Source organism: Rhinolophus sinicus, chromosome 6, assembly GCF_057876585.1.
Source record: "Rhinolophus sinicus isolate RSI-liver-muscle chromosome 6, RSI-T2T, whole genome shotgun sequence".
In the NCBI taxonomy this organism is placed as follows: domain Eukaryota; kingdom Metazoa; phylum Chordata; class Mammalia; order Chiroptera; family Rhinolophidae; genus Rhinolophus; species Rhinolophus sinicus.
Window position 1 is genome coordinate 47,098,124 of NC_142506.1, and position 26,815 is coordinate 47,124,938.

Sequence of the window (26,815 nt, forward strand, 5' to 3'; positions counted from 1 at the left end):
AAAACACTTTCCTACTTGTACAGTGAATTAAACAAAATAAAATTAGAAAATAAAGTGAGTAGTGACCAGATGATTACCTGTTTCTTTAATGGTAAGAGTAGAAAGATATGCAAACAACTATTTCTATTACAATGACTGGCGGCATATCAGCTTACAGATGATACTATGGAGCTGTGTTTTTTAAAATTATTTATTTAGAGCTGTGTTTCTTAATATTTGTATTGTGGGTTCCATCGAGAAGCTGATGAAAGCTATGGTTCCTCTCCTCAGGAAAATTTTGTCATACAAAATTCTGCACACAAATCTGGAGAGGGGAAGAGACTTATAGCAATCTTGATTCCCATACTTGGACCTTCTAAGTAGAGTAAGAGTATTAATTAAGGAATACTGGGAACTATGTGCAGAGTAAAACAAGTGTTGTTTTAAAACTTTCCCTTTCTGCCTTTTATTTCGTCCCTAGCTTCTATTTACCCGCTGAAAATATAACCATTAGCACAGTAAGATGAAAATGAAGCCTGTTTCTCTGTCTCTGTGGGCTGACCCTAGTAGAACTGCCTTTTATTTTCTAGTAAACTCTTTATACATTTTTATAAATTGATTTTTTCCTCCCCAAACCTGAATGTTGTCTCTAATCATAGTATAAAAATTATCAGTTTTCTAGAAACATTAAACTTCCATGGAAAACCTGAATGGCAGGATTTCCTGCACTCCTAAACGAGCAGAAATGTAGTAATTTTTATTTAAAATTAAGTTAAATATACTGATTAGTAGTTTAAGAGGTGACATACTTTCTTATTTTGATGTAATTAAATGAAAATATTTCAATCATCTTGGGAAGAAAAACTAGTTATAGATTATGTTTAATCAACATCAATTAGGTTTAAAGGAGGCCCAACTGAAAAGAAAAGAACACTGACACATTTCCTTTAATATTTTGTCTTTTATATTCAAATGAAGTTATAAGCCAAAAATGATGCTGTGCACTTAGGCAATCAATACAAATTTTAAATAATTCTATTTTCAGTTTATGCCTTATCAAAATCCACACATTCTAGGGTGCCGCTGGATGGCTCAGTTGGTTAGAGCACAAGCTCTGAACAACAGGTTGCCGGTTCAATTCCCACATGCGTCCTCCACAACTAGACTGAAGGACAATGACTTGGAGCTGATGAGCCCGGGAGGAGAAACACAGTTACCCAATAGTCCCCAATAAAATTTAGAAAAACAAAACAAAAAAACCCCACACCTTCTATAATCCATGACATTTAAATATCAAAAGGATTAACGTGATTGGTTTCCCTTGCTTCCTGTGGGTGTCATCTTACACAGGAAACCAGTGCATGCGTCTCATGAATGTAGAAACATCTCTGTTCTGTGACACCAAGAGAAAGGCAAGAGTCCTATTTTAAACAATTTGTAAAGAATAAAAGTTTACACCTAAATGTGCCTGTTACTGTAAATACAGCATGTCTGTATTTTGTTTACAGCCACATCTCAGAGAGCAATACACCAGTTAGCATTTTGACAAATATAAAACATAAATGCTTATTTCCAAAAATTATGTAGCCCTAACTTCATCCTCAACCTGTTTTCCAGTTATCCAGCCAGAACTTTCTCTTCCCTCTACCTTCAATTTGACAGGAGTTCCTGTCGGCTCTGCCTTCAAAAGCCATCTAGGCCGGCCCAGTGGCTCAGGCGGTTAGAGCTCCATGCTCCTAACTCCGAAAGCTGCCGGTTCGATTCCCACATGGGCCAGTGGGCTCTCAACCACAAGGTTGTCAGTTCAATTCCTCGAGTCCCGCAAGGGATGGTGGGCAGCGCCCCCTGCAACTAAGATTGAACACGGCACCTTGAGCTGAGCTGCCGCTGAGCTCCCGGATGGCTCAGTTGGTTGGAATACGTCCTCTCAACCACAAGGTTGCGGGTTCGACTCCCACAAGGGATGGTGGGCTGCGCCCCCTGCAACTAGAAAACGGCAACTGGACCTGGAGCTGAGCTGCGCCCTTCACAACTAAGATTGAAAGGACAACGACTTGAAGCTGAATGGCACCCTCCACAACTAAGGTTGAAAGGACAACTCGACTTGGAAAAAAGGCCTGGAAGTACACACTGTTCCCCAATAAAGTCCTGTTCCCTTCCCCAATAAAATCTTAAAAAAAAAGAAAAAAAAGCCATCTAGAATCTGACCACTTCTCACGTCCCTCACTACGGTGGCCACCATACCACCATCCTCCTTTATTAAAATAGCTTCCTAACTGGTCAGCTTCTATCTTTGACTTGTCTACAGCCTGTTTCTAACACAGCAATCAGTGATCTTTTAAAAATATCATGAAAATTTGCCACCCTATAACGAGACTGTATCGTGTTTGTATTCCAAACCTCCCGTGGCTCCTTATTTTCATCAGCGTGAAAGCCAAAACCCTACCAAGGCCTTCAAGGTCCAGGAACTGAGCTCTGCTCTGCCCCAACCTGCATCCTGCACTTGTCTGCCCGCCCCTCCCACCTTCCTTCCTTCCTTACTCCACTCCAGCTACCCTGGCTTCTGTGCAGTTTACTGAACACGTCAAGCTGCCTTTGAGGCCACAGGACCAACTCCCTCACATCCTTCCACCAAGTCTTCCCAATAAAGCCTATCTGACCACTTTATTTAATACTACAACCTGCCTCAACCTTCCCATTCCCTACCCTCCATACTCAGCTCCTCTCTTATTTCCATACCACTTACCACCTAACAAACTAGGTAATTTATTTATGTTTGTTCTTATTTGTCTGCCCTCCCAACACCACCACCTTAAAATGTAAGACCCCACAGGGCCAGGACTTTCTGCCTGTTCTGTTCATTGATTATGTCCTAAATGGTTAGTACAGAGACTAGCATGGACGCATTCAATAAATGTTGAAAGAATTTTTTAAATGTCCAATTCCTTGGTGGCCACTTACCACAAAACATCGGAAGATAAACACTCAGTTCTCCATAGGGTTACCACAGGTAGTAGTATTACTACCTTAAAATTGGACAGGTCTACTCCTAGGACCCAAGAAAACTAAAGATACATGTTCACACAAAACTGTGTATACTAGTGTTCATAGCAACATTATTCATAGGCAAAAAGTAGAAATGATTCACATGTGCAACAACTAACAAACGGATTACGAAAATGTGGTATATCAATAACATGGAATATTATTCAGTAATAAAAAGGAATGAAGTTTTGACATATACTACAAAATGAATGAACCTTGAAAATAAATACTACACTAAGTAAAAGGAGTCAGACGCATAAGGTCACATACTGTATGATTTCACTGCGAGGAAATGTCCAGAATAGGCAAGTCCTTAGAGGCAGAAAGTAGATTAGTGATTGCCAGGGGAGGAACAGAAGAAAGGGAGAACAGGGAGTGACTGCTAATGGGTATGAGGTTTTTTGGGGGAAGATGAAAATACTCGCAGTTAGATAACAGTGATGGATGCACAATCTTGTGAAAATGCTAAGAAGTACTGAATTGTATGCTTTAAAAAAATGAATTTCATCTTGTTTTCTAAAATTTAAAAACAAATGCAAATACAATGTAAAGGATTGCTCAGCTGAATGTTCACTGCTCGCTACTAAGGGAAGGCTGAGTTGGAATACCGGCTGTACTCAGTTCTAAGAATCCCATTCACCAACTAATTAAAGCAAAAAGATTTTTTAAAAGGTGGGAGGGAGGGAGGGAGGATGTCATCTCTAAGTTGCAAGCAGAACTTTCCCCTCACACCCAGAGCATTCAAATTCTATCATCATTCCACCTCCCATACAGCCACTTCTCTCGCCTGGTCATCACCTCTCTCACCAGAACTAATCTGCTGGCAGCCTTTTGATTCATCTCCTACTTCCACTCTTGTTCCCAGCAGTCTGTTCTCGACACAGCAGTTACTTTCTTCCTGAAAATGTGTACCAGATCACCTCACTCTCTTGCTCAAACCCTTCAATGACTTCCTGACACTCGGATTTTACTTTAAGGCCTACAAGGCCCAGCAGCGGACGGGCCCTGTGACCCCGCTGGCCTCATCTCCCACCACTCCAGCCCTAACGGCCTTCTTCTTGTTCCTTAAACATGCCAAGGTCAAACATGCCAAACGTATTCCTCCTCAGGGCCTTTGCACTAGTGTTCTCTGCCTCGAATGCTCTTCCCCTACATAAGTGAATGGCTCACTATATGTTTCACACAATGCTTAAATGTCATCTCCTCAAACAGGCCCTGCATTATATCTACTCTAAAGTAGCAACCTCTGTCACTCTAACCTCTTATCCTGAGTGGGCTTTATTTCTTTTAGTAGCACTTATAACTTTTTCTTTTTTTTTTTTTGGCTTGGTGCCTGCTACACTAATAGAATGTGAACTCCACAGGTAAGAACTCGTGTTTTGTTAACAGCTGTATCCTCAGTACCTGGAACCATGTCTGGTACAAGGAAGGTATACAATATCTCTTCAGTGACTGAATTTCAGTGACTGAATTTATAGGCTGAGTTAGTACTCTTCCGTGAAATACGTAGTCAGCTAGCATACTTTCTAAAATTAAAATAAGAAAAGAGTTAGCAATTTGAACAGAAAATATGTTGGTATTTTACAGAATTACCTTTCATCAAAAAGACTACAAATTTGGGGCGGCCAGATGGCTCGGGTTAGAGTGCAAGCTCTGGACAAAGGGGTTGCCGGTTCGATTCCCACATGGGCCAGTGAGCTGCGCCCTCCAAAACTATTACTAGGTTGAAGACAATGAGCTTCAGCTGAGCTGTTGGAGTTTTTGCCCACACTGGGCAAAAACTATCGTAAGATACAGTATACCAGTCAATAAATGGGTTTTACTTATTTAAATAAATCTTGAGGGTAGTACGTACTGCAGAAAAATTGCTTCCAAAACATACAACACTTAAAATAATACACACATTTTTCTTTATCTTAGGATTTAAAGCAATCACCAAAAGGGTATTACTAAACACTTTTTCAATTACCTCAATACACTGCCACTCAGCAAAATTTAAAACATTTTTGTGGCTACTAGGACAGATAATACAAACTTTAAGTTTGTTTCAAAGTACAAATATATTTGCTATGGTCAGATAAATGGCACAAATCCTTCTATAGCTCAGTTGTCATTACAATATTGAGAGGTCTATCAAAAGTTTTACTAGATTGAAGACCATGAGCTGCAGCTGAGCTGTTGGAGTGACGGCCAGATGGCTCAGTTGGTTAGAGCACAAGCTCTCCATGAGGTTGCCGGTTCAATTCCTGCATGGGATGGTTGGCTGCACCCCCTGCAACTAAGATTGAAAACGGCGACTGGACTTGAAGCTGAGCTGCACCCTCCACAACCAGATTAAAGGACAATGACTTGGAGCTGATGGGCCCTAGAGAAACACACTGTTCCCCAACAGTCCCCAATAAAATTAAAAAAGAAAAAAGGCCACAAATTTATAGGACAAAATACATTTGCCATATTACAGATCTAAATCCCTTTGAATATTATAGCTAAATATTAACTATGCGGTTAACATTCACACTTAATTAACAATGCTCCTGATTTCTCTCCCATCCTATCCGCTCTCTTAATCTTACATCTTAATAAGTAGATCCACTTGGATGTGGACCCCTAACAGGTCCTTTAAATACTCAAAACCCTATTCATCTTTACTCCAATGACAACATGCTTCAAATGACAATAACATCCATCTCATGACCCAAGAAGCCTCCATCTTCCTCCTACCCCACAGTGAGTTACTAGGTCCTAAATTCTACTTCCTAGATATCGCAGATCTATCCCCTCTGCTCCACTCCCAATGCATTAGTTCAAGTCCTTGTTCACTTCTCACTTGGGATTCTCACCTGGAATCTCCAGACCTCCCATCAGATCTCCCTTTTGATGTATTCACTATAATACTACCAAAGTGATCTCTCTAATACAAATCCAACATCTTTATCCCTTCTTAAAAACCTTCAGTGGTTCTAGTTAGCTTTCAAGAAAATTTTCAACTCCTTATATTAGCCTCATCTCCCATCACTGCCCTCCTATTCCTACCCCAAACACATCGTGCTCTAAATTAATCCAGGCACAGTGAACTACTTAGTTTCCAAATACATCATCGTTTTCTTCTTTATTTTCCACTGTTGTTTCCTCTCTGTCTGAAACACTCTTTTCTACCCTTCTTTGCTTAGTGAAAGCTGTAACTCTCAGCTTAGATGTCAATTCCACCAGAGGACTATGGTTTTCTGATTTAGATGTCCTCTTCTTTCCTCCCACAGCACTTATCATAATTACTGTATATTGCAATCAATACTCTTATAATTCAATATGCACTGTTTTGCTTTCTCTGTGAGCTCCTACATTGTGAGTTCCCTGAGAACAGGTCTGATAGCTTAAGCACCTTCATTCCACACGGCCTGACACATGGAAGGGGTTGTTCAATGAATGATTTATGAAATGGGAGTGGGAAGAGGGAAAGGAACAGGGAGAGGGAGAGGGAGGAGAGGGAAGGAAAAAGGAGGAAGAGAGGAAGAAAAGGAAAAAAGGAAGAGGAAGGGGGAAGGAAGGGGAAGAGGGAGTGAAAACATGCACATAAGCAAAAGGCACTGAAAAAGGCACTTGTAAGCAACCCATTTTTCGTATGTGAACTAAGCCAGCGGTTACTGAAGAGAGAATGACACATCTGAAAAACCCCATCTCTCCAGATTCTAAGTACAACTGTCTAAATCACTTATCCCCTAAAGATTTTGAAATGTCTATCCTATCCAGAACATTTCACTTGAAAATGTACAGCAGTGTAATGAGATGTTAATAATATGCACAATATAGAAAAAGGAAAAAAGTTTTATTTAGGAAAAAAGTAGAAAATGAATCTGACATAATTAAAATTAAGTCTTAGATTTATAAAGTTCAATAATCTATTATTTTCTGATAGTGTGCTATCACTGACATTGAGAGGTCTATCAAAAGTATGAAACATAAACCCAACATTACACCAACATCATATTAAAGAACATGGTCTAGGTTAAAGAACAAAATTGCTACTGTGTTAGGATTTCTCAAACACACACTGAGCAAAAACTATCATAAGATACAGTATACCGGTCAATAAATGGGTTTTACTTATTTAAATAAATCTTGAAAGTAGTACGTACTGCAGAAAAATTGCTTCCAAAATATATAAAACTTAAAATAATACACACATTTTTCTTTATCTTGGGATTTAAAGCAATCACCAAAAGGGTATTACTAAACACTTTTTCAATTACCTCAATACACTGTCACTCAGCAAAATTTAAAAATTTTTTGTGGACAGATAATACTAGGACAGATAATACAAACTTTAAAGTTTGTTTCAAAGTACAAATATATTTGGCAAGGTCAGATAAATGGCATAAATCCTTCTATAGCTCAGTTGTCATTACAATATAGAAATTGAAACATGAAAAAAAGAAAAGTTAAGCCCAATATAATCAATACTAAAGACTTTCTGAATTGCAATTTTATGAAAGCAAAATACTAATCATGGGCAGCCTCTCAACTTTCACCACATAAGAAATTAACTTAAAAGAAATAAGCTAAGTTTTTAGTACTACTGACTACTGGTAGATTCCCTAACAGACCATACCTATAACACAAAGATCTTGTATAAAATTAGAAATTTATTTTAGTAACCCTTTCCTTTCAACATTACTAATACTTTTTTAAAGGCAGCAGTAATGGTACCGCTGAGTGTTTAAAATTAGTAGTTCTAAAATGATACCCAAAAATTTGCATTTGCCTAATACTACGAAACTTTTAAGGCTAAAGTTTCCAACGTACTTTCATTTTTTAAAACAGACAAGTTGCAAAAAGAAAGAAAAAAAAAGGAAATGAAAGAAAAGGAAAAGAAAATTTAAATCTAAATAAAAGACCTACAACCTACGACATTTCAAAAACATTATGAGTCCCTAAGACGTGCCAGGCACTACATTAGGTACAGTGACAGATTACAACATTTACTCCACACAAAACCCTGTATTATTCAGCTTCTGAACCCATTACATATTATTCAATCCAACAATTTCTTGAGAAGTTGTCATCCAACACCAAGGAAGATATGTTTTACCAAATAAACTCACTTGTCACTGTTTTACACAGGTCACAGGAGTTGTAGCTAGCATCTGTGACTAACAAAAGGGATTCATTTCTGAAACATCACAGATAGTTTTTTCACTTACATGAAAGTGAGGCAGGAATTCAGCAGATATAAACGTCTCAGGTAGTTTATTTGTAGCACCCCAAGCCCAAGAAGAAAAAAACTGGACTGAACTTAATTACTTTGTACAGCTGATATACTTAAGTAGCCAGTTTTTACTTTCTTCCATAAACACTACTGTAAAAGCTGTCTTGATTTTGAAGAAAAGTGAAGTAAACTTGGTTAAAAAAAGTTCAAAGGAACTGTCAAAACCAGATGGCATTTACATTTCTAACATACTATCTGTTATATTTCTATACTTGTGAACACACTCTACTCACTTCGAGCACTTCTGAATTTGTAATGGATGAAAAATATCTGCTAGTCTCTAAGTTCCACCAGTTGAACTAGACATTTCAGAAATCTAAGGCTTTTATTCTAGAGTGCCTTTAAAAATGACAGCATCCAATTATATATTCTCTAAAGTGAAAAAACAGCCTGTATTTTTATTGCTATAATTTCTTCCACCAGTTAAACAAATTGTACTTTTCAAACAACATCTTCCATTCAGTTAACACGTTTACACTTAAGAGGAACCTGGCCATAGGTTTTCCACATCAGTTTTATCCTAATGCAATACAGCACCTGACACTTCACAAAACAGATCAATAAAGAAAAATAAACCATACACTTCTAAATCCCTGCAAATACAAAGAACAACTATCTCGTGAGTTGTGTAATGTTCATCAAAATTCCTTTTAAAAATCTTTCAATTAAGATTATTTTCGTGGCTAATCAAACACGTCTTCTGCTAAAAACTCACAGTACTGCTAACACAATAAATGAGATTTTCTTTCATCAGTGTAACTGATAGAACCACAATACAGTTCAGGTTCTAGAGTCAGATTACTTGACCTGCTTTTTCTGTTTCACCTTTTAAAATACTCTAATGCATGCTGTTATTCCTCTTATTCACTGCAAAAAGAGACGTCCTATAAGGGAGAATGATCCTCAGTGCGATATCCTGTAACTGGCTGCAACTCCACAGCACAGCACAGATATATATCCACACCAGCTGACCCCATCGTCTCCCGGGGAAGGGCTCGGGCACCCAGCCACCAAGCACACCTTCCTCGGCAACACTCCGAGGCCCCACGACCTCGATCCAACCCCCATTTCCTGAATTCTACAACCCGTGAGGTTCGTTTTTTGTAGGCAATTTTACCTTCATGATGATTCCGGGGCTGCGATCCCCTCGAAAACACCAGATTCACCTGCACCTGGAGGGGAAACAAAAGACAGACATCAGTCAACACCACAGGCTCCCACTGCACGGGCGGAGGCGGAGAAGCCAAGAAAGACCGTCGAACCGCGAGACACCGATGCGGGGCTCCCTCTGGCCTCGCCACCCTGCACACCCCGCCACTCACACAGCTCCGCTGCTTCGCGTCCCCATTGTCGGGACCCGACGGAGTTTCCCGTCTCCGACAATGACGCCATTTCTGTCAGAGAAGAAACTCACAACAAGCGGGGCCGGCCTGGCCTCGGCGCACCCCGTGTCCGAGCGGGCAGCGGCCTCAGAGGCCCGGCAAGCCGCCGCAGGACCGACCCGCCGGGGCCGCTATTCACGTCCCGTTCCGAGACGTGGAACCACAAGTGTAGCGGACCCCACTGCCGGCCGCGAGGACAGGGGACCCGGAGGAGAGGGCAGGGAAGCAGCGCAGCCCCCGCGCTCGCCGGGCCCCTACCGCGGCCCTGCCGAATCGTGAGCGCGGCCGCCAGGCTGGGGCAACCGCGGAGGACCGGGACTCTGGGGCCGAGGCCCCGAATTCCGGCGCCTGGCGATCCTACCACGGCGATCCTCCCCACTCGTCGGTCGGGCCCGGGGACTCCCTAAAGGAGCCCTGACGAGCCCGCGAAAGCCTCAGAAATGCCCTACCTTCTTGGGAGGCGAGCGCCGACCCCGGAGCGTCCAGAGTCCCCTCCCCGGCTCCCCCCCAAAACCAGCAGGCCCGGGGGAGAGATGGGGGAGAAGGGCGGCGGGTCCAGCGGCGGCCGAGGCTGAAGCTCCGGCTCCTCCTCCTCCCGCGGCGGCGACTGGTACCTTTGTTTGGCGGCCGCTCGGGCTCACTCGCTGGGGGGAGGGGGACGACGAAAAATCCTCCCGAACTGGAGTCCGGGCCCCCGTCGCACTGCCCTCCAGAGGACTGCGGCCACAGACCCTCTGCGGCTCCCTCCAGGCAAAGGTCCAGGCGGTGGCCGTGGCGGAGGCAGGCTAAGCTCAAGAGTCTCCTCCGCTCCGGCGCCCGAGCTCCTCACTCCGGACTCGACTGACGGGCAAACATCTCTCGCCCCCCCCACCCCGAGTCCCCCCTTCTCTCGACTCTCCCCTCCCCTAGGTTGTTTCCCCTCCCCTACCTCTTTCCCGGATGGCCTCTTAGACGACCTCGGATTGGCTAGAGGTTTTTAGAACCCGCCTACACCCTGTCCTTATTGGACCCTGGGATACAAACAACGACGCCATTTTCCCACCAATTCTATGGAAACAGAAAGTGACGCCTCAAAGCTTTCCGGGAAATGTAGTCCCAACCTGCGGGACCAGTGCGAGAACCCTTCCTCGCGAGAACTACAAGACCCGCAATGCCCGTGCCTGCGTAAACCCGAAGGGGGGGAAGGGGCGGGGCGACAAAGCAGTAGGGAGGCGGCAACGACGCCTGCGCAGTGTGACCAGGATGGCGCATTTTCCTGCATCGAGTAATGCGGTGTCGCTGGCGGCTGAGGAGAGCGGAGAGATCTGGGATGAAGTAGGGGGAAACATTCATGTAGGCGTCTGGAGGAGCCTTGGTCTGAACTATAAAGTGGGGAGCTGATTCTGGGTACTGGCACTTGCGGGCCGGCGGCGCGAAAGCTGTGATCTCATCGTTGAACCGTGAGCGGCTGTGGTGGCGGCTGGGGGGACCCGGATGGGTAGGAGGGCGGGGCCTGTTGGAAAGAAAGAAGGAGGGTGAGGACCCGGATGCTGAACCGGATTGTTTTTCCGTCCCCTCGCTGGAAAAGAAGAGCAGGAGGGGTGGTGACCGAGCGGGGCGGAAGGGGGCGTCTGAGTGGAGAGGGTAGCGGGAGCTTTTTGGACCCTGCGGCTGTTAACAGCAGGCATAGGAGGCTCTCTGCCAAGCCTCCGTTGAATATCGGCCTCGGAGTTAAATCCGCTGCCCGTATCTCTCGAGCGATTTTCTCCAGACTCATCGTCTCCCGGAGTTGGAGTCGAAGGGTTTACAGCGCTTCACAGCTGCGCTTTTATTTGTATGTCTCTAGCCATTCTGAAACGAGACCCTTCCCTTGATACTTTGACTTCTCGTGTGCAAGTGTGTGCTCTGTTAGAAGGCATTTTACGTGCGTTCGGTGCTTCATTTATTTATTGAGTGTCTACCGCGAGGAGGAAGTGGTATGGCCCCTGCCTTAGTGGACCTTTAAGCCTAGTGAGACAGACGGATATTAAATAAAATGGACACACGAGCGAGTGTGAGATTGCAACAGCGGTGAGTGCTTCAGAGGCGAGTTACATGGTGATAAGAGAATTTGAGATAGTGAATTTGGCTTAGGAAGCTAAGGGAAAGCTTTCCTGAGCAAGTGAGGATCGACCTAAGAGTTGAAGGGGTGACAGGAGTTAACTAAGGAAACAACATTCCAGACAGAAAGAATAACATGTTGGAAAGCCTCTTGCAAAAGGGAGCCTTTCAAGTATGAAGAACTGAAGCTGGAGGGGCGTGAAGGAGATTGAGGGGGGAGGGACGCAGAACCTTAGACGCTTTGTTAAGGAGTTTTGTTCTTTCGGAATAGAGACAGGGACTCCCTTTTGCAGATTTGAATTTTGCAAAGATCACTGTCTAATGTCGGAAGCTCAAGTAGAAAGTCATTGCGGTAGTCACACGGGGGAGAGAATCTGTTTTTGTATTTGTTCATCCATACATTATTTGAACAAATTTAAGGCACTTTTAGTTTTGAAAGTGAATAGCTTCAGGGTCAGACATTCTGTAGTTGTTATTCAATCTAAAAACAAATTAGTAGAGTTCATGTAACACTAATGCCACTTTACAGTTTAGTACAAGGTAGCTGAAATTTCCAGCTATGATAAATTGGAGTCCTTTGAGTTTTTAAAAAAAGGATCAGAACATATGCCACAGTGTGTAGAACACTGTAGACTCTTAAGACACAAAACATATTGGTTTTTAATACCTAGGAAATGTTGGGGTTCCTATGTTTTCCCTCTGCTGAGAATACTTGTGTATAAACAGTCCACTGGGAAAGGAACCTTCATTGGCGTATTGAGTATTCTTAAACTTACCTGAGTGAGCAAAGGAAAGTATAATTTAAAAAAATGTATAACTACCATTTTAAGTCAAAAAATAACATCAACTAAAGCACTAAGAATAGAAACAAAGGTTAGCTCTGATTTCTGCACAACAGTTGTTACTGATTCAGAGACCAAAGAGAATTCTTTAAAGTTGGTCTCATTGATTTTAAATTTAAGTCAAATGTATTCTAGAGGCTGTAAAAAAGATAAACACTCTCAACCTAGGTTGCTTTCAACCTAGTAGGCAAGAGATGGCTACTGATTGGTTTAAATGGAGAAGTATATGAGAGACGCTTTTCATTAGTCTACAGTTATATCTGTTCAATAATAATCTTTTACATAAGCGATTATTCTTCCTGTTACTTAATCTCTTAAGAATGGGATAACCTATGTCAGTCCTTAAAGAGTGTAGATAATAGGTTACTAAACTGGTTTTTTGACTATTTCAAAATATTTCTTGAACTTTGTTTCCCTTGTGATAATTATTGGTCAAGGTAGATACATAAATTTTCTATGTGGGATGTTTCATCTTAATCATATTACTCCTTTGATGGAGTGCTGATTTTGTTATGATTGTTCCACTATACACTCAACAGTAGACTACAAAAACACACTTTTCAATCCTTTAGGTTCATGATCATAGAGACCAAATCATTGTCCCAAGAAGCAAAAGAAAGCAGATAAGGGAGGGAGGGGGAAATCCTTCTAAAATGTGCCAACGATGTTGCTCTCTCCTAATATGAGGACAAATAAAAATAGCAATGGATATTTACAGAGCAAGAGAGTAGAGATTCAGCAGTAAAGGAGGATTCTAGAAAGAACATGATTGATATTCTAGGAAATACTGAAGTAAATGTAAAATTCAGAGTAATAAGTCACTACAGGGAAATATTTTTAATAATATAATTGCTTTCAAGTTAGTGCATGTTTTAACTTAAATCAGAATCTCCAAAATAGATTGATTATAGAGAAAATACAGGAGAGAAGTTTTCCCCTTAAAGTTTAAGTATATAAAACATGTTAACTCATCTATGTTCATAGAAAAAAGTATGTTTATTTATGTAATCAATCAAATATAGAAGTATTTTATTATGTGGATTTGTTTTAACATTGATTTTATGTCAACAATGTAAGCCTTTTATGGTTGAATTGAGTAAATAGGAAAAGCTTAATATAAGTTTTACAATATAAGTTTTGTAATAAAAGTTTTGCAATAAAAGTTTTTCAACTTAAAATTCGGGTGAACACTTTCACCAATCACTTGATAAAATCTTTCCTTTTATTAATGAGATATAATTTACATATCATATAGTTCACCCATTTAAAGTATACAATTTGGGGAGTTTTAGCATACTCGCAGGATTGTGCAACCATTACTACAATCTAATTGTAGAATATTTTGGTGCCTCCAAAAAGAAACTCCAAACTCATTAGCCTTTATTCATTTCCTCTACCCCAACCCTAGGCAATCATTAAATCTATTTTCTGTCTCTATGGATTTGCCTGTTATGAACATTTCATATAAATGGAGTCATATAATATGTGTCTTTTGTGATTGGCTTCTTTCACTTAGCATGTTTCAATGTTTCGTATGTGTAGAATTTTTTTTATAATGAAACTGAATGTCTACCCTTACAGAAACACCTTGAGATACAAATTCCTTTGCAATTTGACCCTCAAAGATAATTTAGTTAATGAAATATTTATGTTTCTCCTTTTTAACAGATCAGCTTTGAAATTCAAAAACAATGGAGAAGACTCAAGAAACAGTCCAAAGAATTCTTCTAGAACCTTACAAGTACTTACTTCAATTACCAGGTAGCAGTTCAGTCACTATCCATGTAGGGTCATTTTTATAGAGTAGTGGTCATTCAAATTTAGCATACAGAGAAGTTTAGACTCGCCTGCTCTTGAGATTTCTTATTTAGGGTGATACTTATGAGAAAAATGATAAATAGAACTTCATAGTTCTTTGTTCTTAAAAGGGACATTTTTGAGGTATCCTTTTAAAAATATCCAATTATATAACATACTTTAGAAAATAAAAATATTTAAAATAGTTTTCTTCTTTGTGGGTGTCACATATTCCAATTCTCTATATACAAATTAGAAAAAACTATGCCAATTTGTACAACAGTAGAAAGCCTCACTTACTTTCCACGATCATGTTTTACACAACACACACTCACACACTGCGGTTCCTACACTACTAGTTCCTTTAAGAGCCAAACAGTAGTGCATGTAAATCACATTTCTTGAAAGCATAACCCACATTATTCCTATATAAAGATGGATCTCCTGGACATGGTTTTCTCCAATTATACCTGCCTAAACATGTTTATGTGTATGTACATGTTTTATTTTGCCTTTTTTTTTACTTTGTCTAGAAAAATGACAATGAATAAAAATTCATACATATATATAATAAGTGTGGATTCTTATAATAAAAATTCATTTGTAAACCAGTTATTTGGAACTTGGAATGCTCTTTCTCATAGAAATAGTATAAAAGGTGATAAGTTGACAACCATAAAAACCTGTTTAGTACATAATGTGGCTAAACTATAGTCTAATGACATTCTCTACTCAATCACAATAAACACTTTTTTATCTCTGTTCTAAAGAGCATACCTCAATGGTAATATGTGCATTTCTCTTCTTCATGAGCCTGAGTACTATAAATATGGTCATTAAAAGCCAGAAGTGTGATACCTTCCTAGCTACATGGTGGAAACCATTGGGAGTAGAGTCATTTCTATTCTGGCAGGTCCTAATGGAGACACACCTGGTGTCAGTGTGTCGGACATTCAGAGGAATGGAGGGAAGATGGAAGTGGAGAATGCAAAAGGAAAATTGCCTGCTGTTTAAGAAAAAGCCAAGAAATTGTTTTAGAATAACATTTAGTCTGCAGTTAGTAACTTCGCTTATTTCAGGGTCTTGATTGAGAAACATGACAGTTTCTTCTGCATCCTACCAATCTGTTGCTGGATTTATTTTGTAACAAGTTGGCACACTAGCTGGAACTGTACTGCCATGAAACATACTGTGTTTTCTCAGTACCGACAAGAGTGTAAAGAGTATCTTCCACTCCAAACACTCCACTACTGTGCAAAGCAAGAACTGTCTATAGTCACCTATGTAATTAACTTCTGTAACACACCTTTTAATCCTCATTATCTGGAAGTGATATATTAAACCATTAGATTACATATTTAAACCTCTAGGTATCTCACCTTTTTTTAATCAAATATACTCTTGCATCCATGATAGAATATAACCTCAAAAGATTTTCCTAAAGAAATAGGAAATTGCATTATGCATTATAAACCTGTTTTTCAGTGCGTCAGTTACTACAGTGACTTAAAGGTGGACCAGACTATTACAAAGTTACTCTTGCTAATAAAAGATCATAATAATTATTGAGATTAGGATTTTTTGAAATGAGTGAAGTAGAATGACTTATTTATGTTTGCTTTTTTGCCCTATGATATAGGCCCCCAGGCCTTTGCAGTAGGAGGTGGAGGGTAGAGTTGGGAGTAGAGGAAGAAAAAGGACTGCAGAAAGGGAGTTGGTAATGTTAAGATATTAAAAAGGAAACAGTAATTATTGTTTGTTTTAATTTGGAGGGCTCTCTGACTAGCCCCTATTAGAAACTATTTGGGGATTAGAATCAGGTCAGAGGGAAAAAGTATAAAACTGCAGTACCTGTAAGTTAAGCCATTATCTGTTTTCTGCATACCTTCTGAGGTAAAAGGAAAAATGTGGCTCCACCTTGATTCTGTGTTCTTCATCTCCTAAACTTGTTCGTTAAAAGTGATACTAAAAGTGATACGGGTTACTTTGCAACAGTTGTACATTGTAAGTATGGCCCAGATTGACCTTTGTTAAATGGGAAAGTGGGTCTGACATATAAAGTATGTAATTGCTACCCAGACCATGTTCACCTTAAGGATTAGTAGGCAGAAGAGATCCTTCTCTTTTAGGCTTCTCACAGAAACTGAGACTTTGTCTCTCTCAGATATGTGATGGCAGTTTGTGTATTCATTTGTTTTGGTAATTGTTGCAGAGAAAAGAGACATGACTTACTGTTTTTGTTTACTGAAACTTTTTATGTAGCTATTTTTCTGAAACCTAAAACTAGGATATTACTGTGCATTCACTTTAGCAGGAAGCTTATAGAACATTTATTAAATGAACTGGTTGTGGTTTTCATTTTCCATTCCTTTATATTTGGCTAAAATGACTTCTGGTAATTACTAGTACCCAAAGACCTGTCTTGAGCTTTCTATGTAAGAAAAAGATAACATTGAAAAACTCATCATATTAAAAGGGAATACTTCAGGCTTTGGTAGTTTCACTGTTTGGTAGGAAACAAGCAGAGCTGTCCAGTTTCTAAAACCTTAATTTAAAAGGAATGGTAGGTCATTTTAAGAGGTAATGTTATGAGGTAATTCAATAGCAAATTTCATTTCATTAAAAATACCTATGTTGTCCGAATATGTTCTCTGAAATGGACAGTGCTAATTAACTGCCACTAACTAGACTGGCGTTCTTTTCAAAAAAGGAGTCATAATTCCTAAAACCCCCAGTCCATTCCAGAGTTGCTGACACAGATGAAAGTAGTGATCTTACCGGTGGGCCACTGCAGAGGAGTCTCTTTGCCTGCCCTAATCTTAAGGTTGTGTGTTTTAGAATGTGAATTCAGCAGAAGGAGCCGGTAGGGACCCAGCAATGGAAAGTAAAGGATTGATGGGGCTGGATTTATCAAGTCATCCATTTTAGAGGAAGTTTCTGAATGTGTTTTTCACAATTAAAATACTAATTTTATTGCCAAATTTGATTCTTTAATTGCAGGTAAACAAGTGAGAACCAAACTTTCACAGGCATTTAATCATTGGCTAAAAGTTCCAGGAGACAAACTACAGGTATTTAGGCAATTCTAGCCTTGTTCTTAACCCCAAGAAATGAATAAATGTCACGTAAAAACACTCCTAGCTCTTAATTCCATTTAGCGCTCATGCAGTACCATATTGTTTTATATTAGGGTTGCTAAATAATTACTAGTTTCAAAAACTAAGATACTTGAGACCCTCATAATCTGTTATATAATTTGAAATTCATAAGCTGTTTTAGGTAGTTCAAACATGAAAAAAAATTTTTCAATTGTTTTGTTTTGTTGTTAGATTATCATTGAAGTGACGGAAATGTTGCATAATGCCAGTTTACTCATCGATGATATTGAAGACAACTCAAAACTCCGACGTGGCTTTCCAGTGGCGCACAGCATCTATGGAATCCCATCTGTCATCAATTCTGCCAATTACGTATACTTTCTTGGCCTACAGAAAGTCTTAACCCTTGATCAGCCGGATGCAGTCAAGCTTTTTACCCGCCAGCTTTTGGAACTCCACGAGGGACAAGGCCTAGACATTTATTGGCGGGATAACTACACTTGTCCCACAGAAGAGGAGTATAAAGCCATGGTGCTGCAAAAGACGGGTGGACTCTTTGGATTAGCAGTAGGTCTCATGCAGTTGTTCTCTGATTACAAAGAAGATTTAAAGCCGCTACTTGATACTCTTGGGCTCTTTTTCCAAATTAGGGATGATTATGCTAATCTACACTCCAAAGAGTATAGCGAAAATAAAAGCTTTTGTGAAGATCTAACAGAGGGAAAGTTCTCATTCCCTACTATTCATGCTATTTGGTCCAGGCCTGAAAGCACCCAGGTGCAGAATATCTTGCGCCAGAGAACCGAAAACATAGATATTAAAAAATACTGTGTACATTATCTTGAGGATGTAGGTTCTTTTGAATATACTCGGAATACTCTGAAAGAGCTTGAGTCTAAAGCCTATAAACAAATTGATGCGCTTGGTGGGAACCCGGAGCTAGTAGCTCTAATAAAGCACTTAAGTAAAATGTTCAAAGATGAGAACGAATAATCTTAAGCCATTCTTGATTAGGTCTAATAGCTTATTTTAGTTATTTTTTTGTCTTTTTATTTATCATCTTTAAAATTTGGCCCAAGCTGTTTGTCTCCAAAATGAGTGAACAGGAGTGATACTGTTTCAGTTTAGAACCACTCTATACAAGTAATTATCATAGTACAAAGTTAAAGGAGTCAAAAGGAGCCGCATTTAAACAGGTCTGATTTGAATGTCATATTGTGTTCTGTTGGGTCCTGTGGCCTACTCTGCCATGAATGTTTGGTTGATTCTGTCAATAAAGAAGACTTCAGTTTACAGAAATTTTTATCCAGAAACTTCCTAACTATACTGTATGTATAGGCAGTTCCCAATTCATCTACCCCAGGTCCCAGCCAGTGCCCACTTGGGACCAATTTCTGTTAGCTACCTGGCCCCAATGCTGTAGGAACTCCTCTTCCTAAATTTGCTGCTAAATTTCCTCCCTGGAATCTCCCTCACTGGAGTCTTCATGAGAAGGCTGACAGTGATAAACAGAGAGCACTCCGGTTCTTTTTCTTACCCCCCTCCATTTTCCCTTTCTCCCTGCCCAGCAAATTCTGCTCTTCGCTATGGAGTCTCCTTTTACGTACTAGCCCAAATTCTTCCTTTTTTCTTTCTAGTGTAACTGGTGCCCCCAAAATGATTAGTGTCTAGGTACAGCAGTGTTTTTCTATGTGGGAAGAAAAAACGTACATGGAGAAGTATTTTAAGATCGAGCCTTTAAACCTTTTTGTATTTTCCCATCATTAGTAAAAATCATGAAAGAATGCTCACTTCAAGTATAAAAGCAGGGGGAAATGGTCTTTTCTTTCCAAACCCCTACCCCCCACCCCGCCCCCGTGAAGGCAGTTGGTGCTTGAAAGGGAAGTAGGCATCTTTAATTGAAAGAAAAGTGTTATCCTGAGAGCTAGTGCCTAACTGAAAAGTAGCCAAAGGCACTAATTAGTTTTATAGTACCGTTATCCTGATGGTCCCCTCTGTTTCATTTCCAGCCCCATACCCCTGGAGCCATCAGTGGCTCCAGAGATAGAAAAGAGACCCTGATTCCTGTATTAGAAGTAGTGTTGACATCCCAAAATGAAAGTTTACATTTTTCAGAAACTGCATTTTGCTTGGTTGGTTTTATAATACGTTATCTCAAATCTAATCACTTGTATGAGACATTCTCACCAAAGCACTCAACCTAAATCCTTTTGAAAAGTTGGGTATAACTTTACTAACTTTTAAGAGACTTTGAATCTTCCATTTTAATTGATACAAGGAAACTTTAAAATCATGGATATTTGTGCTACACTATGGGAATTTGAATTTTGTGCTTATGGACCTATAACTTAAAAAAAAAAACCGGGAGCCAGCCCAGTGGCTCAGGTGGTTGGAGTGCTGTGCTCCTAACTCGGAGATGGCCCGTTGGATTCCCACATAAGCCAGTGAGCTGCGCCCTCTACAGCTAAGATTGTGAACAACAGCTCTCCCTGGAGCTGTGCAGCCATTAGCAGTTGGAGGTTGGCGTAAGCTGCAGGGAGCTGCCTTAAACCACCAGCTGCCTTAGTGGGGGGACGGCAAGGCTCATAATACCCGCATGGGCCAGGGAGCTGTGTCCTACACAACTAGACTGAGAAACAACGGCTTGAACCCGAATGAGGGGGCGGAGAGGGAAAGCTGAAGAAGGGGAAACAAAAAACAAGCAAAACATTTTTTTAAAAAAAGCTCTGATTATTCAAAAAGATCTAATAACTATATAGACAAAATAGTTACCTTTAAAATAAAGATTGCTTAAGTAGATTATTCCTTACCTAATGAAGTAAATTTTGGCCTGGTGCTATTCATGATTCTTTTGCCATTTTTATCTTGCCTTTGTCAGTGACAAATGCTTGACATTGAATTGGGGACTCGTAAAGAGTCATTTTATCTACTGACAAATAAAAAAATCATTCTTTTCACTTGAACTGTAGTCACAGTTGTTAATCAAGAAGAAAACCAGCTATGAGTAGTTTGAATCTATTAACTTACCTACTTAGATTTTAAGGTACAGTCATTTTTTTCTGCATAAAGGAATATCTTGTGGTAACCCAAGTAAGAATTGGGTTTGTCATTTAGAAGATTCGTAATTTTAAAACATTCACTTTCACATTTCTAGTCTATGAAGCTACAAAAAAAAAAAAAAGGATTTTATTTGCCAAAATCAAAAGCATAAAGGCTGGGTACGTGGCCATAAGTTACTTTCTAACTTCAGCAAGACTTTAAATCCATCAGCTCCTCTTTTCCACTCGGTCAATTTACGAACTCGACCTTCCCTTCCTGATCTTACCCTATAGAGGTTCACTTCAGGGAGACTTTAAGGAGCTCAGGTCACTTTCCTCCCTGTCTTCGGCCCCTCTCATCCTGCCAGTTGCCAATCCTGGATGAATCCAACCAAACACGTTCTTTGCTCCTTCCAAGTCATTGAGTGCTGCTGGGGAACGATTTCAAATCTTGTAGTCAGTGCAAGTTAAGTATTACAGCCCTCTTATTTTTCACAACTAATTCTGATGGAGATTGCAAATTTGTCAATCTGAAGTCCTTTGCTTCTCCTCCACTCTTCTCCCATTAAATGTGTCCCAGCTCTGCTCAGTAGATGACTGAAGAAAAAAACAAAACATCTAGTACCTAACCTAATAGGTACTCCATAAACATAACATTTCTTTCTCCTTCTCCTTCCTCTCAGAACATTGATTTAAAAAGAGCCAATGGATAAATCCTGATATAAAGTAGGGGATGAAATAAGTCCCTCCAGAGGCTTAAAGAGGGCATGAAGAACAGGAGGGCTGGTTTGGCATAGGGCAAGACAAACTTTATCACACTCAAAGTTGTCTTAACGCACTGTCATTCTCACATTTTAAATTCTCTTTGAATTCCCAGTACTGCCACCTGTAAATTCCTTGGCATAACATATAAGGCTTTCCAAAATCAGATCTCCCACCTAAACTTAACTAGCCATATTTGCTAGTTACATACTTTACTCTTCCCCCACACCTTATTCTCTGCCGTAAAAAAGTGCTCATAACTGTTGAGAAAGTCTATTCTAGTATTCATTTAATTCATTTCTTGAGTGCCTGTGTGCTAGATCCTTTGCTAGGCTTTGGAAACAGGAGAGTGATAGACACGACCCCTTAACCTCGTGATTTTCCTGTAATGGAGACTGGTAAGTAAACAGCCAATTATTAAACAGTATCCTTAGTGCTGGAATCAGCACTTGTCTGCCTCTCCCATTGGATTGGAAATTCATTAAGGACAACGGCTGACTTAGCCTGCTATTCCCAATAGCACTTAATAAATATTTATGAGTGAAAAAAAATCTGCTTGAAATTAATCTCCCACCTCTCAAGCATTCCATTAAACATAATGTATGTGAAAAGATATTATAAACTTCAAATGTTAGCTTTTATGTTAATGTGCTTCTTCTACTTCTAATGATTCTTACTCAACGTTCTCTTCCATTCTGAAAGCACTTAGACTGTTGACTCTCAGTTTTGTCTGTGATTACCATTATATCAAAAGCCTCACTTCCTCAAACTTAAGTCCTATATCTAACTGCCTAGTCACCTGAGTTTTCTGTTGTCACCTTGAAATCACATAATTAAAACCAACTTACACCTTCTTTCCTATCCCTCTACCAATCCAAATAATGGAATAAAACCACTTCTACCTCAGCCTTTCCTATCACCAGCTTTACTCTCGAAGTGATCCAGGAGGATGATTTCTTATCCTTGCTTCCTGTATCCATCCAGTCCTCCCAAATCTTATAGCTTTGTCCTTCGAGATGTCTCTTATCTGTCCCCTACTTTCCACTTTCACTGTCATTAACTTGGAACAGGTTTGATTGCTGTACATGAAGGGCTGATATTTGGTGGCTGAAATACAGAAAAAGGCTCGTGATAATGGACACCATAATAATGTAAATTCAGACATAATGCAATTATCATTTGGCTCTGCAACCCCCACCACCTCCAGCTGGCTAACTGCAGACTTCCTCTGGTTATTCCATTAATCTTGTAATAATGCAACTTCACATTTTATGTAATTAGATATATTGGACTTTACAAGTAGTATGTCGTAATTTTACTGTAATCCTTACTGGTTGTTAAAAAGTACGGTGCAATAACCAATAACATTAGTAATACAAATTTTAATAACCCATTAGTTCAAGTTAATTGTATAGAAAGTTTCATGACTATTGATTACTGGGCATCTTTTCATAGAGATATCTGGAAAACATTTGCACCACTAACTGCTACATCACGTACATTCTTTATAATACACTCTTACCAAAACTTGCACACTTAAATTGTAAAACAGGAACAAACATTTGAAAAGTACATTGGGGCCGGCCCGGTGGCTCAGGCGGTTGGAGCTCCGTGCTCCTAACTCTGAAGGCTGCCAGTTCGATTCCCATATGGACCAGTGGGCTCTCAACCACAAGGTTGCCGGTTCAACTCCTCAAGTCCCGCAAGGGATGGTGGGCTGCGCCCCCTGCAACTAGCAACGGCAACGGCAACTGGACCTGGAGCTGAGCTGCGCCCTCCACAACTAAGACTGAAAGGACAACAACTTGACTTGGAAAAAAGTCCTGGAAGTACACAGGGTTCCCCAATAAAGTCCTGTTCCCCTTCTCCAATAAAATCTTAAAAAAAAAAAAAAAAAAGTACACTTAAAGAGATTTAGCTTTAATAAATGATATTTTAATATGTCAATATTTTACAAGAAAGAATTTATTGAAGCTGCCAGAGTATTCAATTAACCATAAAGAATTGGACATGTAAAACTAAGAAGCTGAAAATGTAGGTTACTGAAACAAAACAAAATAGCAATTCCAAAAGACAAACTAATAGATTGTTTGTTAGATTTATTGAATCCTAAACTTGGCCAATTACAGTCTGCAAAGCTCTAGTTGAAGAAGAACAAAAATTAAATTATAGCAGTCACTGAATAAGACTTACCCAAAAATAAGCCCCAGTTAAGATTGTCAGCCAGATGGATGCATTTAGTACGTAATGACAACGTTCCAGAAGAAGATGACATGACTGTATATTTGAATAAAAGTAAATTGTTGTACATGAAAAAATAACACATCCCCTGAAAATACACCCTAATGCGTCTTTTGGAGCAAAAATTAATATAAGAGCCGGTCTTATTTTTGGGGAAATACAGTAATTGCTAGTAGTTTAGAGGAAACTGGGAGAGGATTCAGCACCATGAAGAATGTCATTAATATCAAGAGAAATTCTCAATTTATTGAGACCAAAAGTTACCTATGTCTATCAATTTAACAAGGAAGTTGTTGGAAGAATTTATAGTTTACTGTGTTATAGCTCAGGAGTACCATTTAGCTTGTGATTGCTGCAAGAAACAAAAGATCAAACCAATTTCCTCCTGGCTTAAATATACCGTATTTCCCCGAAAATAAGACCTAGCTGGACAATCAGCTCTAATGCGTCTTTTGGAGCAAAAATTAGTATAAGACCTAGTATTATATTACATTATATTTATTAACTTATACCCGGTCTTAAGACTGGGTCTTATATTAATTTTTGCTCCAAAAGATGCATTAGAGCTGATTGTCCGGCGAGGTCTTATTTTGGAGGAAACACCGAAGCATATTTGGATAGTTAATGTCCCCTAACTTGTTTTCCTGAAATCTCCTCTTTAGCCCACGTTGCACACACTTGCCAAAGTAATCTTAATTATTTGCTTTCATTTTATTCCTGCTCAAAAATCATTTCCTTACGGGACAAACACTTTAGCTTCACAAAGCTATCTGTAATCTTCCTGTCTTATCTCCCACCATCCCTTTACTTCACCTAAACCTGCCTAGTTCATTCTCACCTAAAGACATACATGTTTCCACTTTCATGCCTGTACTAATATGCTTGTTTCTGAAATGCTCCTCTGCTCCCCATCAAATTTGTTGTATCTTTGAAGTCTAACTTAAAGTTGGATTTCCTTGCTGAAGACTTTGTTTCCAAATCAAAATATCTTTATAATAATAGTAACGATGTAACTAGGAAAAACAAACCACTCCCTACACTCAGACAGAAAATAAGAGATTGGCCTTTAGCTAAGTGTTCAGTAGAGACCTTACAAAGCAAAGCTTAAATATGGTCTTTAGTTAACTAAGGTAATAAATAGCTATTACAAGGCATATAACTGACTCAATAAAGGGTCTTTTTATTATTCCCAGCAGACCTATTGTTCCCTAATAGGAAGTGAGGTACTGATTCCATTGTAAGGCAGCTGGAAAACATTTCTTTAAGAGAGATTTATAGCAGTGTTTCTCGAACTTGAATAACATACTGTCCATCTCCTTTAAAAGACAAAGAATTATTCTGGACCTCAACTGTTAACCTAGGTTATTTTTGTTATACCGTTACTTACATAGGTAAAGTAAAACAAGGCATAAGCTCATATAGGGAACACCTTTGTTGTTTATTGGCCATTCTCTGCCATCTTAATTCTTCCTAATAACATTTGTTTCATTTTGGTGAATTACCTCTCCCCAATTATATACGACCAAAGTACCCTACCTCCCCACATAGAAGCCTAAGGTTGCTAATCCTTCTCACTTCTCTGCTCCAGTCAAAGGGAGATTCTTGAGTGGAGAAAACTGGTGGAGTCCACTCATCTGGCAGCAGACTGGCCAAATGGCTAAGTAGTACTGCTGTTCGGGTTCTTTTCTGGTTCTTGTTCTGTCTTGGTTCTTTGTCCTGGACTTGAACCTGATGCACCTTCTGGGAACTAGGAGTAGCATGAGAGACTTTCACTGTACACCCATTTTTGACTTTTGAAGCATCTAAAAGTATTATCTATTCAAATATTGAATAAAAACACTAACAAACGACAACAAAATAAATAAGGCACCAGTAAACAAGGCACCTAGCCAAGCTGACACATAAAATTAACCTTCACAACCCAGCATGCCTAGAGAAAGAGCTGCACACCATAAGGTGAACAGCTGATTCTGCCTTGTGATGGAACAGGAAGGGCAGATCTGGAAGAAGATTATAAAATGTTACGAGAGAATTAGATTTTGATTGCCTTTTCTTACATAAACCTTTTTTGAATATCCTTGTGAACAATTACTCATAGTCTCAGCTCCTATGGTGTCCATTTAGACACTACGAAATCAAATAAATCTCCTGAAACTGAGGGGCTTAACTGACCTTTAATTTCTGTTATTCCACAACGCCGAAGGGCTTCTGTACTAAAATAGGTGTCATGGTCCTGATAGCAAAAATCAAGAAAGTAGATGTAGTCACTGAGTGTGTAGCACAAGAGGAGCAGCAGGCAAGGAAAGATGTCACTGAGGAAGGAAGCAAAGGAATAAGGAACCCAGGAAGGAAGAAGAGAACAGCTCATTGAAAAGAGGGATTCTTAATCTGTGACCTGTGGACTCCTTTGGGGCCCATTAATGGGCTTCAAAGGATTAACTATCTCCCTGCAATTATATGCAAAATTCACATGTACGTGGATCTAGCTGTCATCAGATTTCCAAAGTGATTTGTATCTCCCTGTCCAAAAAAAAAAAAAAAAAAAAAAAAAAAAAAGTTTATTGAATGTGGCAATTGGAAGATCTCTTCTTTAAGAGCCATTTAACTTTGCTCCCTCAACTTCCTTTCCACTTCAACTCACTGCAGTTTGGCTTCCAAGTCCACCACTACCAAAACCGTTCTTGTCAAGGACACTGACACTTATCGTGCAAAACCTAGTGAGTAGCTCTCTCACTTGACTTCCCAGCCTTCCCTTACCTTCCTACTGTAAGTTGGTACCTTCTTAATCATAGCACCATCGATTTCCTTTATCGCACCTAGCATAGTCTGAAATTGTTTATATATCATCTGCACCATATGTTTAGGATATAAATTTGTCTAGGACTGGAACATTGCATCTCTTTTTCACTGCTAGATCTCCAGTGTCTAGAAATAGTGTTTGGTGCAGAGCTGGCATTCACTAAATATTTACTTAATGCATGAATGATGAGACTCAAAGTGGATTCATTGCAAATATTCAATGTTTTAAGTTTGAGACTTTTTCTACAATGATTAAATACCATTTTTCCAACAAAGGGGGATAATTAACCCTATCAACCTATGCTGTAGAGAAATCAAGGAATGTGATTTGAAGTCACTGGTGACAGATGAGAAGGTAATTCTGGAAGAACTGGAGGAAATAGAGAAGCCAGGAGGTCAAGCTGAAAAGGATTAAAGTAAAAGGGAGGTGAGGAATGAGAGACAAGGTGTATAGTCCTCTTTCAGAGAAAGCATTTAGTAGAGAAAGCAC

General features: G+C 39.6%; 2 protein-coding genes across 10 annotated transcripts in view; one reads left to right on the forward strand and one right to left on the reverse strand.

The window, feature by feature from the left end:
- ARID4B (AT-rich interaction domain 4B) overlaps window positions 1-10,563 on the reverse strand; it is a 120,150-nt gene extending 109,587 nt beyond the window's left edge. For 4 of the 5 annotated variants that reach the window (XM_019746993.3, XM_074316713.2, XM_019746991.3 and 1 more), the window contains exons 1-2: window positions 10,119-10,563; window positions 9,405-9,459 (exon numbers count right to left, since the gene is read on the reverse strand). In XM_019746993.3, the coding sequence (XP_019602552.3) occupies window positions 9,405-9,410 (6 nt within the window). In that variant the 5' untranslated portion in view covers window positions 9,411-9,459; window positions 10,119-10,563. The remainder of the gene's footprint in view (window positions 1-9,404; window positions 9,460-10,118) is intronic. The other variant, XM_019746992.3, reaches the window with a different exon arrangement.
- A 314-nt stretch (window positions 10,564-10,877) lies between these two features.
- Window positions 10,878-18,784, forward strand: GGPS1 (geranylgeranyl diphosphate synthase 1). 5 transcript variants are annotated; one of them, XM_019747003.2, is made up of 4 exons: window positions 10,878-11,001; window positions 14,259-14,351; window positions 17,388-17,458; window positions 17,717-18,784. In XM_019747003.2, the coding sequence occupies exons 2-4, from the start codon at window positions 14,282-14,284 to the stop codon at window positions 18,476-18,478; spliced, it is 903 nt and encodes a 300-aa protein (XP_019602562.1). In that variant the 5' UTR covers window positions 10,878-11,001; window positions 14,259-14,281; the 3' UTR covers window positions 18,479-18,784. The 5 variants fall into 5 exon arrangements, with proteins under 5 accessions (XP_019602562.1, XP_019602561.1, XP_074172818.1 ...); XM_019747002.2 differs by having other exon boundaries at window positions 10,900-11,108; XM_019747005.3 differs by lacking the exon at window positions 10,878-11,001 and adding an exon at window positions 11,580-11,718.
- Window positions 18,785-26,815: the final 8,031 nt, after the last annotated feature.

Bases quoted from the DNA above. Each gene is read 5' to 3' on its own strand.
- GGPS1 (XM_019747003.2), top strand. From the start codon at position 14,282: ATGGAGAAGACTCAAGAAACAGTCCAAAGAATTCTTCTAGAACCTTAC. The intron at 14,352-17,387 runs GTAGCAGTTCAG...CTTTAATTGCAG, and splicing joins GTACTTACTTCAATTACCAG to GTAAACAAGTGAGAACCAAA. The intron at 17,459-17,716 runs GTATTTAGGCAA...TTTTGTTGTTAG, and splicing joins TTCCAGGAGACAAACTACAG to ATTATCATTGAAGTGACGGA.